General features: G+C 39.6%; 3 protein-coding genes across 3 annotated transcripts; 1 reads left to right on the forward strand and 2 right to left on the reverse strand.

The window, feature by feature from the left end:
* Nucleotides 1-409: 409 nt before the first annotated feature.
* On the reverse strand, nucleotides 410-13,616 carry slc5a6b (solute carrier family 5 member 6). The gene is made up of 16 exons (XM_031309742.2): nucleotides 13,401-13,616; nucleotides 12,087-12,546; nucleotides 11,933-11,998; nucleotides 10,471-10,522; nucleotides 10,310-10,377; nucleotides 9,782-9,936; nucleotides 9,332-9,472; nucleotides 8,594-8,723; nucleotides 8,207-8,295; nucleotides 7,173-7,285; nucleotides 7,004-7,074; nucleotides 6,832-6,918; nucleotides 4,834-5,003; nucleotides 4,652-4,758; nucleotides 4,435-4,556; nucleotides 410-3,085 (listed from the first exon to the last, which is right to left on the reverse strand). The coding sequence occupies exons 2-16, from the start codon at nucleotides 12,432-12,434 to the stop codon at nucleotides 2,942-2,944; spliced, it is 1,863 nt and encodes a 620-aa protein (XP_031165602.1). The 5' UTR covers nucleotides 12,435-12,546; nucleotides 13,401-13,616; the 3' UTR covers nucleotides 410-2,941.
* Nucleotides 13,575-16,535, forward strand: cenpo (centromere protein O). Its single transcript, XM_031309746.2, has 6 exons — nucleotides 13,575-13,805; nucleotides 13,995-14,146; nucleotides 14,353-14,506; nucleotides 14,674-14,945; nucleotides 15,698-15,857; nucleotides 16,333-16,535. Exons 1-6 carry the CDS (start codon nucleotides 13,784-13,786, stop codon nucleotides 16,440-16,442), a joined length of 870 nt encoding a protein of 289 aa, XP_031165606.2. The 5' UTR covers nucleotides 13,575-13,783; the 3' UTR covers nucleotides 16,443-16,535.
* A 13-nt stretch (nucleotides 16,536-16,548) lies between these two features.
* On the reverse strand, nucleotides 16,549-18,182 carry LOC118493727. Its single transcript, XM_035994562.1, has 2 exons — nucleotides 17,315-18,182; nucleotides 16,549-17,224 (listed from the first exon to the last, which is right to left on the reverse strand). Exon 2 carries the CDS (start codon nucleotides 17,208-17,210, stop codon nucleotides 16,611-16,613), a length of 600 nt encoding a protein of 199 aa, XP_035850455.1. The 5' UTR covers nucleotides 17,211-17,224; nucleotides 17,315-18,182; the 3' UTR covers nucleotides 16,549-16,610.
* Between the last annotated feature and the right edge of the window lie 92 nt (nucleotides 18,183-18,274).

The following is an 18,274-nucleotide window of genomic DNA, read 5'->3' on the forward strand; positions in this document are numbered from 1 at the left end:
CTCATAGGTTTTTAATATCTTTATCTGAAACATGACTAGTTGCCAAATAAATTCAGTCAAAAGTACAATATTTCCATCTAAAAAAATAGTGGTGCAGACATTTCAAATAGCATAAAATAAGAAGTAAAGTAGCAAAGACTTAGGAATAGTACAGAGCTTGTGTAAATGTACTTCACATCCTGCAATGCCAACATATTCTAAACTTCACACCTCAACTTTGTAACACAGGCTTTGTTATACATTTTACAGAGTACAATAGTACTATCCATGACTCGTATACGCACTACTTTCATGTGTAAAATCAGAGGAGTGCCCCTTTAAGATAGGGCACTTACTAAAAATGCATTTCTATGATTAAAATTATTTTTCAGTTGCAGAAAATTTGAATAAGAGGACAAAACAATGCAAAGGAGATGTACATAATCTTTAAATCCTTTAAAAAAAAAACTTTTTTCTTCAGTATTTCAGCTGCAATACAGACAAAACATACATTCTTAAAAGTGAGGCACTATCATCTCACACAGGTCATCTCATACAGCTGCAGTAGTGTTAAACAATAGTCAAGTATAGAATCAATATCGGTATAAAATATTTCTAGTTGGCATTTTCTAACATCGCTTCGATTATAATTTATTGCGATTCTGGAAGTATTGATTCGACATAGTATTATTGAGTATTGCGATCTTTTCCTTCTTTAACAAAAACAAAAGTTGAATAATACATTTCTAGAGACAATATGTCATGACACATTTCTAAAAAAAAAAAAAAACTAAATTGTTTTCTAAAAAGAATGCACATCACATGTCTGTCAGTCACTCAGACATTGACTTCATTTGTAAAGAAGCACACAACATGCATTTTCTGCTTTCGCTCCGTTTTGCTGGAAACATATGTAGTAGCCAAAGTGGTATTGATAAACAAAAAATATTTAGGAAGGCTAAAAAAAAATATATAAATACATAAATATTGATTCTGGGTAAAAGAATCAATTTTAAAAATCACCACAAAAAAAAATTACGATACATACGCAAATCGTTTTTTTCCCCCACCCCTAACTGCTATTGCAGAGGCCTGGGCTCGGCTCGACCACAAGTTTGATCTGCTGTGCGCTACGTTCACTGTTCCCTGGGACGCGGGTGAGGTGGGGGTATGGAGGAGGGAGAGTTCTGAGGCCAGAGAGGACACGGCAGCTCTGAAGAAGGCTTATAGGGAGGTTGGAGGGGATAGTGGACGACGACGACGGAGAGGAGTAGTAGATGGGCATGTGTTCCCAATTTTTATTTTTACAGGCAAGTCATTAAGAACAAGTTCTTATTTCCAACGGCGGCCTGACAAGCGACAAAGCCACTCAGAGGAAGCAGGACTAGGATATCAAATACATTAGACATAGCCTACAGTTTAAAAATGTAAAAATACAATTCGGTGTGTGAATGTGAGCAGGTGGCACCTTGTATGGCAGCCTCGGCCACCAGTGTATTAATGTGTGTGTGAATGGTGCCTGTACTGTGAAAGCGCTTTGAGTAGTCGTTGAGACTAGAAAAGCGCTATATAAATACAGTCCATTTCCTACGATTTATTACTGAAGCGACGTCCCCCTAGTCTTTTAATCCCCTTCCAGTTAAGGCTGCAGCCATTGGCAAGTCGGAGGGACGTCGGAACTGAGGAAATAATACGTTTCCGTGACTCTGGGCTGGGTTTTGTATTTGTTTTATTTGAAATTAATTTCCTGTGAACTTTTAACCTTAGATTGTGTTTAACTCTGCTCACCACTGATTTTAGAACCTGTTCAGTCTTTTAGCAGAGTCCTGGGCTCTTTTCAACCTAGGTTTTAACCTTATTTTAGCCTTTTAATATTTTAAATGTCAATTTGCTTTAAACCACACCATCGCCCCAATACTGCAGTTTTTTTTACATGCACACACGCAAGGAACCGAATGAATGTGAATCAATTAGTGCGTTCACATGCACAGCAGTAACCAGGGTACGGTCTTACCTCTGTTAAGTGAAAAACGGGGCTGTGCCAGTTCTCCCCGTATACATGAGCTGGGAAGAATGACAGGAGTAACTCTACCTCCGGTACAGTAGGTGGCGCTCTTTTTGATTACACCGACTGGCCACTAAATTAGTAAAATTAAAAATGTAATGTTTCATTCACACACTTGTCACAGCGTAGGGAAGCACAGTGCTCTGGCCTGACACCTTTGTTCAGCTCATTTTCTGTAACCAGTGTTGGGTGGAATTAGCAAGCTAAGTTAGCTAACTAACGTTTGTCCACAGCAATCCCGCCAATCGTAGGCCAACATGTCCCAGTTAGAGTGTAAATGCCAAAAAACATTATTTGTAAAACTCTACAATCATTCCCCAAAAGAACTAAGCAGGCCTGCCTTGTTCTAATTTTCTTTAAAACTCGCCATTTTAAAGGCCGTTGTAACCTACGGAGCATGCGCAGATGTGTAACCCGATCTTACCCCGGTTAAGTTGTATACATGCACGAATAGCCCAGTTACTGAAGGGGTTATCTAGGTCTGTTTACTGTGTTATGAGAACTCTGATTCTAAGGTCAGGTAAGGTGTTAACATGGCGTTTGCGAAACTGGTGTATTACCTTAACCCAAATATAACCGTTTTTTTAAACTGCATGTAACGCACTGAATAATCATACACCTTAAGTTGACAAATACTGCATACATTAAACTTGTTTCTGTAAAATTAAAACAGGCTTAGCCACAGTCAAGCATTTGCTTTAAAACAACCCTGTGTTGACTGGACATTATTCAGCTTTGACCTCGTTGCAGCATTTGACAGTACAAATTTAAATGACATTGTTCATCACAAAGCAAAGCCAACAAAAAGAGCAATAAAAATACATATTGTTTGAGTCCAAGTGCTAAGTGTAAAGACTTTTTAACCGTTCTCCAGCCGGACATGAAACAACTGTGATATCACACAGTTGTTTCATGCTCCACAAGAGGTGTGTGAGCCTCAGGAAACAATGTGTCCGTCTCTTCCTGTGATGTCCTGTCCTCTCGTGGGAAGGCCAGCCCATTGCTTTCTTTGTTTTGTGAAGGCCTTTGTTGTGCTGAGAGCTTAAGGAATAATTAAAAAGATCATTAAAAAGGTGAATATAGAAGAATGAAGTGATGTTAACAACTACTCATAACTAGGATTTAAAAACTACAAGTCTCTGTGAACTTTAAACGGACGAAGCATGTGATAACTACGAGCTGTAAAGATGCTATTATAGCCATGCTAGCACTTCTGTGATTCAGTACTTAGAGCTTCATGCTAACATGCTGATGTTTAGCAGGTACGGTGTTCATCATGTTGACCATAGTTACGGATTCTAGCTTTTGCTAATTAGCGCTAAACATGAAGTACAGCTGAGGCTGATGGGAATGTCATCAAAATATTTGTGCAAATCAAATTTTGACCTGATGATGGAGATTAAGGCAAAGTCCAGGGATATAAAACATATTACAAACCATCCTTTAGGGATCTTGAATATCTGTCGCAAATTTGACGGCAAATCATCAGCAGGACACGGAAGTCATTCGCCCCAGCTGTAATCATCGATTCTATCCAGTCACACACAAGGCGGCCCCGGCCCATTTAAATATGACTCCCTTTTACTGATCCCTGCTTCACCAATGTTGCCATTATTTAATGGTGTGCTTTGGGCCCACGCTTGTATACTATATTGGGGATTTTCTGCATTGCACTCCATGCTTTGGCTTAGCATGCTGCTTGGCTAATCCAGGGAGCATCCTCAGAGCGGAGCCATCAGCGCCAAGCATGACTGTATTTCCATTTGTTGCAACAAATGGTTAAAACTATGACGAGAGTATTCCTGACTGAAAGATATTTCAACATGTCAGCCTCATGATGGCGCAAGAAGAAATGTCAGGGGATCACCAGGGTTATTAGCAAACATGGTCTGGAGACCATGAATATCTGTACAAAATTCCATATTGCCACGCTGCTAACTAAAACTCTTAAAATCCTAACTCGCTGTGAAAAGACATTGCTCAAGTCCAGCTGTAGCACAGTGTTCAGTCATTAAACACCTAAAACTACAAGATTATGTTCAGATTTGGCTAGTTTTCACTTGAAACAGTTCAGACATGTTTGATATAACGTCTTTGTGGTGATATCTTCTTGTGCAGACCACTGCAAACTCTCAACTCAAAACCGGGCTTATAATCTGGCTTTAAATTATAGTGTGTTGCCGGTTACGGTCTTATGTAAACATTTACTTATGTTTTGTTGCAATAGTGGACGATTGCTCCTAACTTTTGACTGATGAGGACAAATCTCAACATTACTACTGACAGGAAGTCAATCGTGGGTTTAGTCATTTCATGGCAGGAATCGTTATATCTGAGGGGGTTTCAGATGTGTTGCTCATCCTGTAATGAAACTTCACTGTTTTACTGACCGTGTGTCCCAGAGGAGTCACGCAGCAGAGCTTCTTTTTGAGGTGTTCAGGTAGAAAGCAAAGCAGTTTCCCTAACAAGGGATAGACTGTGCCTGGTGTTACATCTTCTTCTTTCATAGGGCCTAAAGAGAAAACATATTTTTTTTACATTTGAAAGCTAAGACTAAAATTGATTATAAATCATAGAGAGCATGTGTACATGTAAGAACTAGCCCACCTGTGAGGAAGCTGATGATCAGGCCTATTAGAATGACTGTGAAGCAGTTGAATGCACTGTACCACATGTAGGACAATGAATAAAATCTCTTCAGTCCAGAGGGTCGGCTAAAGAACAGAGAAAGAGATGATTAACTTGCGAAATGACCACAGTCAAAACTAAGCACTGTGCTGCCTGCGTACCTCAGAGTGACATTAAGGAGTGCAGCGTGAATGGCAGTAGTCATGTTGTCTGACAGCAGGACGGCTCTGCAGGGCGGCAACGGCCTTGTGCTGGAGCTACGAGTGACGATGCTTCCGATGCCAACCCAGAAAGCCAAAGCCAGACCGGCCCCCAGACCTGCCAACGCTCCCTGGTAACAGGAAAACTACAATTTAAACACATATACAGGTGGTGGGATGATGATTGATTTAACTATCTAACTAAATTAAGTTGCCAAAAGGTTTATATTGTCACAATAACTGTCTTAATCACAACACCCTGCTACGGGGGTTAGCCTCTGCCACTCTGCCCCTTTCAGTAGACAAAGAGCTTTATAACTTTATTATAGGAATGATTCTTATTGGATTACAATTAGGAATGAAAAAACTGTAAGGAGTGGTTTCCAATGTGGGGGTTGGGATCCCACACAAGGTCCAAAAATGATCTTAAGGGTCACAAAATGATTACAGGAATAACCCCCTTGTTCGCACATACAAACTTAAAGACCTAAAGACAAAACTGGATGCTAGTCAGTCGAGTTTCTATCCAGATTAAGCGCACATTTTAACTAATTTCCAGAAAACATGCTAAATATAACGTAAACTTACACGCGTTTTCATCAACTACTGTTTTACTACTGGAAATATTAGTTGGCCACATCCGAGATGAATTGGTGGAGCTAATTATCCCGTACAGTGACATTTAACCACTGCAGATGAAGAGGGCACAATGCAATGATAAGCTGAGAAAGTGTTAAGCTTTATGCAAATATCCTCTGATGCACAACCAACGGTCTCTGTTGTCATCCCCACCCACACGGCTCTGGCACAGGGACTAGCCTGAGCGTGAGAACATAGACCGCAGGGCCCTAAGTCATTGTTGTATTAAGTTTCAAAAACCAAGTTTGCAAGGTAAATTAATCCTAAGACTGAGGGCCATTCGTCACGCTAGTGGCAACGTCACAAAATGACAGCTGAATCTGAGTATGTAAATGATGTACTCAATGTGAAACATGAACTACAGACTCAAGAGGAGCAAGAGGCGGCTTTTTCTACATTTGAACCCCTGTGGGAACGAGGGGCAAAATAGACACATTTTTCTCTGATTTGGTTTTTTGTTGTTTGAAATATTGAACACTTTAAACTGCTCATGTCTCTAAAAAATTAAATAGAACTAAACAGTTGGAAAGGAAAAGTGACATTAGTTGAACGCATAGCTCATAGCTACTCTAAGATTCCAACAAGTAGCCATTACTTCATTACGTCCGTGTTTTAATCCATGATAATTTTGACCAAAATAAGCATAGCAGTTATATAAGATTTTACACTGTATATTGCCCCATGACTGACTTCACAACAGATCCCATTGATGAGGTTCAACCTGCAGTGTTACCAGTGAAATACAGAATTGATTTTAAAATCTCAAAATTTGTTTTTAAAAGCCTTAAATGGACTAGCTCCACAATACATTACTGACCTGCTAACTCCATATTGTGTACTCAGGTCATCCTCACAACAACTCCTCTCAGCCCCTCTCTCATGCTTCAAAACCAAAAGGTGGCCGAGGTTTTTCTGTTGCTGCTCCCTGGCTCTGGAACAGCCTCCCGTCCCACGTAAAATCATGTTCCACAATTTTTAATCAAATTTTAAGACATACCTTTTTTCACTCGCTTTTAGTTCAGTTTAAGGCTGCTTGGCTTCTGTCAAGTCCCCTCTTGACTTATTTTTTATTCTCTAGACTGCTTTTTAATCTATTGCTGATTTGATTCCTTCTTTCCATTTCTTTACTTGACTTTGGCTTATCATGTCAGTTTTGTATTACATTTTTGTATTGTTGCATGGTATGTATCTTTTATCTCTGTAATGGTGTTTATCTGTATTGAGGCAGATCTTAAACCATCTGCCTTGACACTTTGGGTCAACTTCTATTGTTTTAAATGTGCTATATAAATAAAGATGACTTGACTTGATTTGACTTACAGTGGAGTTGGCCCACGGGAAAAACATCCCGAGACAAAACAGACCAAGAATAGGACCACCAACCATCCCAAAGATCTTCAAAGCCACCTGGAGATCAAACATAATAACAGTCGTTGCATATTTAGTGAGATATGTCTGTTATTATTTGACCATTGACCACCTGTGAGCTTACCTGTAGAACTGAATCCCCCATGAGGTGAGTGAGATAGGCCATGGCCAGACACAGCAGCCCGTATGACATAGCTTATAGAGGAGACACAAGTTGAAACTTTAGAATAATTATTTTTTTTGCAGCTCTGTATTGTGCATTGGCGAGTTTCGGAGAGCTTCGGAGAGCTAACCTAAGACTTTGGACAGCAGGGTTGCTCTTGCCTCGGTCATGGTGGGGAAATGTGGTTTGATGAGGTCTTCCATTGTCACAGTGGCCAAAGAGTTGAAAGCAGAAGAGATGGTGCTGCACAGGAAAAGCAAAAAAATATACTGTACTTACTATTACTGCCATCTTCAAAATACATGAAGTAACAATAAAATGTGAATTTATTATTCACCTTCTGAACACATTCTTACCACCAATACATTTTGTTTAAGTAACTGCAATAAAAAAAACAAAAAAAAAACTCTTTTATACCTGTAGTTACAGACGAGCAGGAAGAGAACAGGCAGATTTGAATAAAAGCTGTCTTATAAGCTTCAAACATGAATGCATTGCACATTTTCTTTTTCTGGATAACCAGGACTGTTGAATTAATATATGGATTTGATGTGAATAACTGCATTCAAGATGTATAATGGATTATAATATAATCAAAACAGTCATGCAATAAATCCGACCTTTATGAGGGTTATAGTTATATGTTTTAGGGTTGAAATGGTTTCAGAAAGGTGTTGATTCAACTGTATGGTCATTTTGGAGGCTGTGGCTGTGCAGCTGTTGTATGAGACTGCATTCGTTTTAGCTGGGTGTATACACAAGTAGAATTAAGATTAAAAGTCTGTGATAAAATGCATTTTATTTATAATTCCGAAAGGTGTCATAACAGAACAATAACTAGTTAAATATGTGTTGTTTGGTTTAACGGACAGAAACTATGGGCTCAGAACATTCTCCTCATAACATAATAAGTGCAATAACAAAACATTTATTCAAGTTAACTTTAACTCAAGTCAAACCATGTCACTGACCCCTATAACTTCACCTGGTTCTCCTGGAAATGTGAAAAGTTCACTGAACCACTAAATAGTTGCCTGTGTTATTGGATTCTTTACCGACTCTTCCCCAGTTATGGTGAAAGGTACACAACCTACAAATGGTACACAAGCTTTGATGCTCACACAAAAAAAAAAAAAAAGCCTGACACTGTGGAAAGTCCCGTACCTGAGAGCTGCACTGAACAAACATGCGATAAACAGTCCAGGAAGTCCAGGCAGACCTTGCAGCATGTCCATCACAAAGTAAACCACCATCTATGGAAAACACATTGAAAACAAACAACCCTTTAGTTTGCATTGTTTATTAGTTATTTGGTAACTTTATTAGCCACTGGAAAGAAAACAAACCTGACAATGTAATGTCTTGGTGACAGAACATTTACATAATGAGCCTAATGTGTTAGAAGGACTAACTATAAAATAGGCAAATACTCATGCTGCTGTAATTCTACTGTTAAACCTTTGTGCCCTGGAGAGTTTTTACATAACTCGAAACAAGAAGCAGATTTGGTTGATAACAACATTAAAAAGGGGAAATAAACCTGAAACTCACTGCATCCTTTGAAGAGGTTCCCAGCTTATCAGAGTGATCCTCTCCACAGTAACGTGCAAACATGACCAGTCCCATGACACAACTTAGAGCCAGAGCCAACTGCAGGGAGGGAAACACCATGTAGCAAGACCTGCAGTAAGGGGAAAACGTAGTAAAAGTGGTTGTAAAAAGTAAAAAAAAAAAAAAACATTTTAAATGAGGCATTTCTAAGTTCCTCTTTTGGTAATTTATTTTGCTAAACACCCATTTGGGCCCATTCACACTAGAAAATCCGATCCCAGGCCGCTGCATTTATTGTAAGGCTCCCGCCTGCCGCCCCAACCTAAATTAATGGAAAGACCTGCAATTTCGCCGCACCAACTGAGGATTGCCGCAGTCTATGTGAACGCAGCCTTACTGTGGTGGTTTGCATTGAACTTTTTAGAGATCGCTTTTAATTCATATTTTGATACTTTTTTTTTTTAACAAAAACTGTGACCAAGATATGCAATAAAAATGGGCTCTAGCCAGTACGGTAATGTATTTCCCCCCCGAGTTTCTGTTGATAAAGTTTGCGTTTTTGTGGGCACACTACTTGTGCAGCAAAAGATTTCGTACAAGAAATATACCTACCTGACATTAGATATTTTGCACAGCAAATGTACTGGTGGAAACACTATCGTGTTGTAACAGCCAGCATGCAGGGATGCAGAATGGACCATTCTTTAGCATCACAGTGAAAATCAACAGTCGGCGTACCTGACAGCCTCTTTCTCTGTGCGCGCGCTGAGATATCTTTGGACCTGAGCCTGGTTCACTCCGTACAGAGACAGCATGAGAAAGATTCCCCCAACTCCCAGAGTCCAGAAGGTGTGTCTCTCTGTAGGATCTGGGTTAAGGCTGAACACGAGAGAGAAAATACAATATAGAGACAATGCTTTAATACTTTAAAACAAATCGGTACTCTTAAAGCTATAGCTTCTATCTCCCCCATGAGGAATTCTAAGTAATGACAACAAAACTGTCAGCACATCCACATGATACAAGCCTTCCATGGTCGAGAAAAGGAAAATCAGCGTTTCTGTGAATTCGGTCAAGGACTGATATTGGCATTTACAGAACTGAGTCCCATGATGCATTTGTGTACAGATTTCTTCATCCATTCCTGCTCCTGGTCATTCTCCCACACAAGCTACAGTATGGACTCACTCGAGAGCGGAGATGCGGTTTCCTTCCCGGACTTTCCTCCAGACTTCAGACACTCCTCCAGTCTGCTGCACTCCCACCACGATGACAGCCAGCTGCCCTGCAAACATCACAACAGTCTGGAAGACGTCTGTCCAGATGACAGCCTTCAAACCACCCTGTCAGGAGCAGACAAGACACATAGGAAATCAATCTAATACATGCTAATATATTCTTCTAGATTCTTCATTCAAATACTATCTGTCTCGATAATCCTTTGTAGTAATGCATTCATGCAGAGCCATTTTAACACTTTTCTCAGATGAAATATTCAGCATTTCATTTTTGACAAAGAAAACTATAATTCTATAGAATTTTGGGTTGTATTTTTTTAGAGGAGGATAAAGTCACTCCTGAGCTGTCAAGAGAGACATGCCACCTCATACTAGGCCTGTTAAGATACCAAAAACACAAAAAGAAGAGTTCATTTTACATTTAAATGTTACAATGTCAAATTAAGCTGCATGGAAATGACTAACCAAACTAACTCACCATTGTTGTGTACAATGTGCACACTAGGCCAGTGGCCAGCACTGCTCCCCATAATTCAAATCCAGTAACTGGAAAGAAAGAAAACACAGCAACACATTGAACCACAGATCTCATCAATTCAAAGTCACTAGGTGAGAGTAAAATACATGAACTTTTCTTACCTGCATTTAGTGCAAAGGCAGGGGTGTACACACAAAGTCCCATATAGATAACCTGGCAAGTAAGAGACAAATCAGAAACTATGCACTTCATAGAAAAGGTGTGGGGAAATTTGCTTTTCAAAACAACGCCACCACAGCATTTTTGTAAATGACCAAAATGTCCAGTGTTTCCAATAACAACTTTTATTATACTTATGCTTTGCTCCTATTATACTACTTTCCACTCATAAACAAAAACATAACACACATGGACCACACAGTCAAAAAACTGTTTGCTTCTCCAGTCAATGCAACACCTGTGTGCAGTTCATGGACTGTTTAGTGCAGTTACCTCTTGATTATAATACCTTATCTAATTAACAGTGCACTACTGCCCCAACTGGCAGGAGGTTGAAACCAAACCAAACAAAAAACATAAACCAAAATGGCTCTTACAAGGCTTTTTTATGGTGATGCACCAATCTTATCCACTGGATTGGTAACAGGGCGATAATTACCATGTTTGGAAAATGGTTGGACATTTTTGGAAATAGGTGTATTTGCTTTCTTGCTGAGAGTGAGATGAAAAGATTGATATCACTCGTCTGTCTGCTAGATATGAAGCTGTAAGAGTATGTATGCAAGTTCCAATTTTCTCATCTAACTCTTGTAAAGAAAGCAAATATTTTGTCACAATTTCAAACTACTCCTTTACGCTGAGTCTAAATTCTGTGGCTCTATCAGTTGCATTTTAGTCACAGCTGGCAGCCAACACAAAGGAGACATGTTATGCTCATTTTCAGGTTCATACTTGTATTTCGGTTTCTACTAGAAGATGTTTACATGCTTTAAGGTTCAGAAAAGTATTCTCATACTGTCTGTCTGAATATACCTGTATATACCCTCTGTCTGAAACACTCAGTTTGTGTCTCTTTAAGCCCCCCTCATGAAAAAGCCTAGTCTGCTCTGATTGCCTTGTTTGAAAAATATGGCGCACCTTTGGAAAGGTAGTTCTCAAGACACGGGAGGAGAGTCACATGGGGGGCGGTATATTCTAATGAGCCTGCATGTGACACAGGAAGGGGGGCCAAATCTGAATGGCTCCCCATTCAGGCTTGTTGAATCCCATGTCGAGGCAGCCCACAAAAAAACTGACTGGGTTGTCTTATTTCACAGTTTGTTGGTTGGCAGGCATTCCAGATACCCAAATGTATATGCACAAGCACTGAAAAAGTGAGTTGTCCCCTTTAAGCTTTTAACAGTGTGGCAATCCCTTGCCTCTTGTTACCTTACATACAAATGATTCCAATTAGTTCTATGAAGTGAGATATGCAGATGTTTAATTTGGGAGAGAAACAGAACTGGTATCAGATTGGTACTCAGAACTTGCAGATAGCCTGAGTTGAAGTATTGGAGTTGTTATTGGGAGAGAAAAAGTGGGATTGGTGCACCCTCACTTTGTTATGTGAAATGTTGCACTCACTGTCTGAAAGATGAAGGTCAAAGTCCCACAGATGCGCACTGCTTTGCTGAAGCGCATTTCAAGATACTGTGAAACAAAACAACATGAGAACTGTAGGTCACGAAGGATACACACCATGCTATGAACTCTTAAATCAAAAACTGCTACAGCATACCTGGTAAGTGCTGGAAAGCCGCAGTCTGTACAACACAGGAATGAAAACATGAGCAGGAATGAGGAGGCCCAGAATATAGGCACAGCCGATAAACCAGTACTGAGTACCGTGAGTGTAGATTTCTGCTGGTACGCCTATGATCGCCACAGCAGACTGGAATGAGGCGATGAGCGACAGGGAAACAGGGAGACACCTCATGCTCCTGTCTGCCATCAAGAACTCCTGGGTGGTGCGCTGACGTCCGCCTGAAAGAGCATGGTATAGCCCGATGCCCATAGAGGCAGCAAGCAGGACTGCAAATATCACATAGTCAGCAACCGCAAAGTGCTTCTGGTAGGACGGGTCCATGTTGATTGTCTTCAAGTCTGGGTTGCAGTCGGAGAAGTTCTCCTGCAGACGCACAGTCAGTCAGATGAGAAGCGCCTTTGTCCACACCCATCAGTCAGGAGAGTCCAGGAGCCTTGAAGGAAGAAAACACTGATTAAATATATATGTGTGTGTGTGTGTGTGTGTGTGTGTGTGTGTGTGTGTGTGTGTGTGTGTGAATTAGCTTTTCCTGGCATGTTGTAGCCTGCTGTATAACTCTATCCAACCATTTTTATCATAAACAAATCACTTCACTTGATTGGCAAAGAAATAAACCTATACCTACACACCCCACCCCACGTACTCTCTTCATGCACTGGATTCCCCTGAACAGTTTTTGTTCCTTCCCAAACAGATAGAGAGAAGGTTAAACCACTGCAGTCACCTAACCTGAACTGAAGCTGAAAAGCATTGTTACACGAGACAACCGCCAGTCTGTGAACAAACCCGAGGTCACACAACCTTTGTGTCAACTTTCCCCTGCTTGTGCTGATCCAAAAATACTGGTTTGGAAATGGGAGGTTCAGGGGGGAGGTGCCCTGCTACTCTGCCATCTACTGCCTAGTTTATACTGCAAGATACTGCACCACAAAGACAAGCAGCAGCAAGCACTCTCTGAGGAGTTTGAAGGTCAAGCAAATAGGGGTACATTTAAAAAAATGTCCACTATACAGACAGGAAAATGGATTTTAAATTGATTTTAACTCAAATTATGCCGTTATTGTTATTTGTCTTTCCCCATATAAAAAAAAACATATTTAATCAATAGTGAAAAATACCCTTTGCAATTTCCCAGAGTCTAATTTGACAAATGTCTTGTTTTGTCTGAACAACAGCCCAAACCCCCAATATACTCAGCTAATAGTGATATACAACCAGAAATCCTCTCATTTGAGAAAATGTAGTGAGAAATATACGAACAAATGAAATAACATGAGACAGACTCACCTTAACACATGTTGTAATCCGGGTTAGACTAACCATGCTGTTTACTGAGACATTCAAGAGCACTACGTTAGTTAAAGCAACTTCTTTACGGCTAAAAACAAGAACTGCAGCCAATACAATACGCTCATTCTCTATAAGATTAACTGTCATGTTTTTCATATCTTTTGTTGTGTTCACAAAGCGTTAAATGAACCTACCACCAGGCTAATCTCTCTGCCCATGCTACATGTGGTTGTTTTGAAATCTCTTCCGGGGGTTGAAACTGGGGGCGTGGCTACAAATGGTGACGCAGCCGCCGCCAAAATCAAAAAAAAAAGCCGCAACTTGTACTGAATATTTTCATCTGGGAAGCAACACAAAATAAAGAAAAAGACTTGCGAAGCATGGATGGAGCGTCTACGAAAGGTAACGTAGGTCGTGTAACGCTAGTTTGCCGGTGTTGTATGGCCGATACAGATGGCTGGGAGTAGTTTGTTTTGATGACCCGTTAGCTTAATGCTAGCTGTTAGCAAACATAGCCCCCACAGTTTATGAGCCTAATAACAACGTTCACTTCTCTCGTTCATCCAGTATAAGTGTTTCCCTTTTTCGCAGGTGTTTTGAGTCACCTGAGTCTGCTAGAAGTTCAGGCAAGAAGCCGTAAAACTCAACCTCAGCAGCCGAGTCGTGTGAAGGAGCTGAAGGCTAAAGCTGAAGCGCTGATGACCCAGAGAGACCAGCTGAAGGCAGAGATAGAGACACACAAGGTGACACATTGCTCACAGAAGTCACAGTATTTCCACAGTGTGGCATTAGTACTTTTACTTACGTAAAGGATCCAAATACTTCTTGGATCACTGAAGATTTGAAGGATCTCAAAAAAAAAAGTCACACTGTGTATCCCTTAACTGTATTTATAATGTTGCACTTGTTGTGTTTTCTTGTTGGTGCTGGTTACACCGTCCTGCCACAGAGTCTCCAGAAACTCAGGGCATCTATGGACAAACAGCGCACACATGAAGAAGAGGAGGAGGAAATGGCTGAAGACTCTGACAACTCACAACTACTGCGGTTGATGGCCAGACACACACAACTGAAAGACCTCCTGCATGCACATGACATCATTGGTACTCATGTCATTCACCCATTTATTATGTATTTGATAGTGAGATGTTTAAATTGATGGCATCCAATTATATATTTATAAAAATGTGTATGTCCCATACTGTATATAATATATATATCTCAGATTCTTTATCAATATGTCTTAATTGTCCCTCTTGATGTCATTCAGGTGGGTACAACATCATAAAGACCCGTAAAGGTAAAGGATTGTGCATATCTTTGACAACGGCCTACAACGGCGTCTACTTAGAAAACTACAACCTGGAGATGGACCTGAAGCCAACTCTGAGGATCAGTCGTGATAACATTCCCCCGTTCATTCCATTAAAGAGCCTGGCTGAGCAGAGCAACATGCAGACAGACATAAGGACTCTTCTAGACCCCCTCAGCCAACATCTCAATGCCTTCGCCGCTCGCAAGCAGCAGTTTAAGCTTGTTAAGGTGTGTGTGTGTGTGTGTGTGTGTGTGTGTCATTATCAATATTAAGAGTTTTAAAAAAAACACCAGATACTAATGTCAGATGATACATTTTCTAATAATAAAATATAAATTTTTGGCCAAGTTCACTCAGATTAGTCTGAGTAGTGACAAAGAATGCACAGAGGCAGGACATATGACTGTTGAACAGTAGAATTTATTAGTAAAGCTGAGAGTAACAGTAAATATAAATGTTTTTATTTATTTTATACAATAGCTTTATTGTATGAGAGGTAGAAAAATTAATTGATAAGTCAATCCGTAGAAATAATTGGCAACAGTTTTAATAATCAAACTAATTGATTAATCAGTTTAAAGCAAAAATACCCAAACTTTCTTGGTTCTATGTTTCCAATGTTAATATTTGATGGCTTTCATAGTAATCTATAATAGTAAACGTAATATCTTTGGGCATTTTGTACATTTTGCAGCCTATAAAGCATTTGTCACACAGTTTCTTTTTGTAATTCTGACAACATACTGGTTATAAAGCAAATATATTATGATGTATAATATAATTGACCCACAAATATATCAACCTAATAACACCTGCAGTGATTTTTGCACATATCTGCAAAAATTCTAATAAATCAAGAGCCAGAAATTAAATATTTCACTTGCTAATCTCTTATAGGAAGAGGAACTATAATGTAGTTTTTTTTCCCATTTGTTCTGGTAAAATAACACACTGACCCTGTCTTCCTGCTTGTTTAAAGGAACTCCATAAGTCTGTGCAAGTGATGGAGAGTAATGCTTTGTGTTCGTTACTGGTGCTGATGTTCACGGTGCCGAGAGAGAAGACGGCTGTTCTCTGCTCGCTGGAGTACACTGACCACACCAGATGTCTTCCCACACGAGTCCACTTTGAATGTGAAGGTAGGATTTTTATACTGCAGAAGTTCCTCAAAGCAGATGGCTATGGATCTGTATATAATCCATAATACAATATATGCCTGTGCTTCATGTAAGCCTCTGTATGTCTCAGTAGTTTCACTACAACCACTGGTTGCTGGCATTCTTCTTTAGAACATCACACTAGAGCTCACACAATTAGTCAATTATTTCATTAAAATTTGAAAAAAAAACACACACACATCAGCATTTAGGCGAGTAAGAGGATGAATTAAAAAAAAAAAAAACTAGTTAGTTTGTTCAATAAGGTAGTTCACAATAAAATTATAAATTGATTTGCTGGGCCGGACGGAAGGCATGTATGAAATACATCAAAATGCATCAGTGTCTGTACAGGAATAATCAAACTTTACATATTCAAATGTAGATACTTCTAACAAATGTGATTTTATGAACTTACATTTCCTTGTTATATTTGCATTTGTTTGTTTTTCTGCAGACAAGGGGCTTCCTGATTCTCCACAGTGGAAGAAAAACGGCAGCCTTCTCATGGAGACTCCTGTGCACAAAGCTTTGATAACCATGAAGAAGATGGGGGATATTGTGTAATTTATTTCCGAAATATATAATTAAACTTTTCTACATTTTTATTAAACAAAGTATGTACATTCTCATTGTTTATAATAAAACGCTGCTACAGTAGTTATACCTTTTTTCTTCTTGATGTTGCAAATGTAGAGGTATGAAACTGAGTAGACTCTAAAATTCCGAGTTCCTCTATGGAGGTTTCACATGTATTTCCATGTTGCCTTTTTCCTTGAGAATTTCTATAAACGCTGCCACCCTCTTGTGTAAAGTTTCCCTCTGAAACTGTCTCAGCCTCTCCATTTCCTCTCGGGCTTTCTGCTGTTGCCTGGCCAGCTCCTTTTCGGATATTGAGTCAATAGTTGCAATGTTTTTCATCTGCATGAGAGACACGCTGCTCTGGATGTAGCCTCTGCGTCTCACCGGGCTCGTGGGTTTGACTGACGGAGGCGGTGCTGATGTCGAGCGACTCGGCTCCACCAGTTCACATCCTTTGTTGGGATACTGGGACGTGCTGGAGTACGATCTTCTGCCATCAGATGTTTGAAATTTGTGCTCTCTGATTTCTTTCATAGCGATGTTGACTGTCGCTTTAGGCTCAACCACTTTTACCATCACTACCCTTCTCTGTTTATTTATCAGCGACTCTCTTCTTTGCTGAAGCATCTTGCGAGTGTACCGGTACTGTTTGTCCAACATGTTCAGTTTATGCTGGAGATCCCTGTCCTCCTTTTGGTTCAACACTTTCAGATCTCTCTGCAGCACACTAGCTCTTCTGAAGCTTTGATCCATTATATACAAGAGGGCTAGAGGGAGAAATATTGTGGTTTTTTTAACCAGCGATTTCCCTAATTCATTTACTTATTCTGTTAAAGCTAAGGATGTTGTTTTCTTACCTGATTTCTGTTCCCCAGAGTGCTGTGTTAAACAGGTGTGTTTGCTGCTATGGCTGTCTCAGCGTATGTAATATAATCGCCTATTATATTTGAAGTAAAGTGGATGGGATTGTTGGTCATTGTGTACTGTCACATTGTTTAAAGAGATTACATTTCAAGATGCCCCTTGAGTGCAGTCACGGGGCTTCTTGCACAATAACAATGACTCCCTTTGTGCAAGGTACTTCGAGATCATGTTTTGTCTAATTTTATGCAGCTAGTACTTTGGGGAATAATGCTACGACTTTCTCACATGATTTTTCACTGATAAGTTATATTTTAGATAGTGCTGGAATATTTTTAATCATACCTTTCAAGGATTTTAGCAATACTGAGGTCACAAAATGTTAACTTAGACAACCCTAACCCAAATTTACAATGTTTTTCTTGTTATTAATTTAACTGTTCAGTTGTACTTGTTTAATTTGATCTTCCTACATGTTGATCTACATGGTGTCTATTCTCTGCTGAAAGAACAATTCACAATCGATTACTTGTTCAACAGAAAATTCATCAGCAACTATTTTGACAAAAACAAGTCTGGTTCCAGCTTCTTAAATGTGAATATCTCCTTGTTTTCTTTGTCTTCTGTGATAATAAACTGAAACTCTTTGGGACTGTTGAACCAAATTAGAGATTTGAAGAAGTTGACGTTAGCTCTGGGAACTAATGGGCATTTTGTACTGTTAGCTGACGTTGAATAGAATCAAAGGATAAATGGAGAAAATAATTTATAATCAAAAGTGAAAGATATAACTTTAGTGGCAGCCCCGTTCTCCACACTGCCAGGATCTGATATAGAGGATGAATCCCATCATTTCCCTTCTACATATTTTGCCAGAAAACAGTCACATTTAAGTACATTAATAGCCCTAATGAAAACCAGCTTTTCTTGTTCAGTATTCCTTTAAAAAATGCCTC

This window comes from Sander lucioperca, chromosome 18 (genome assembly GCF_008315115.2).
Source record: "Sander lucioperca isolate FBNREF2018 chromosome 18, SLUC_FBN_1.2, whole genome shotgun sequence".
Lineage (NCBI taxonomy): Eukaryota > Metazoa > Chordata > Actinopteri > Perciformes > Percidae > Sander > Sander lucioperca.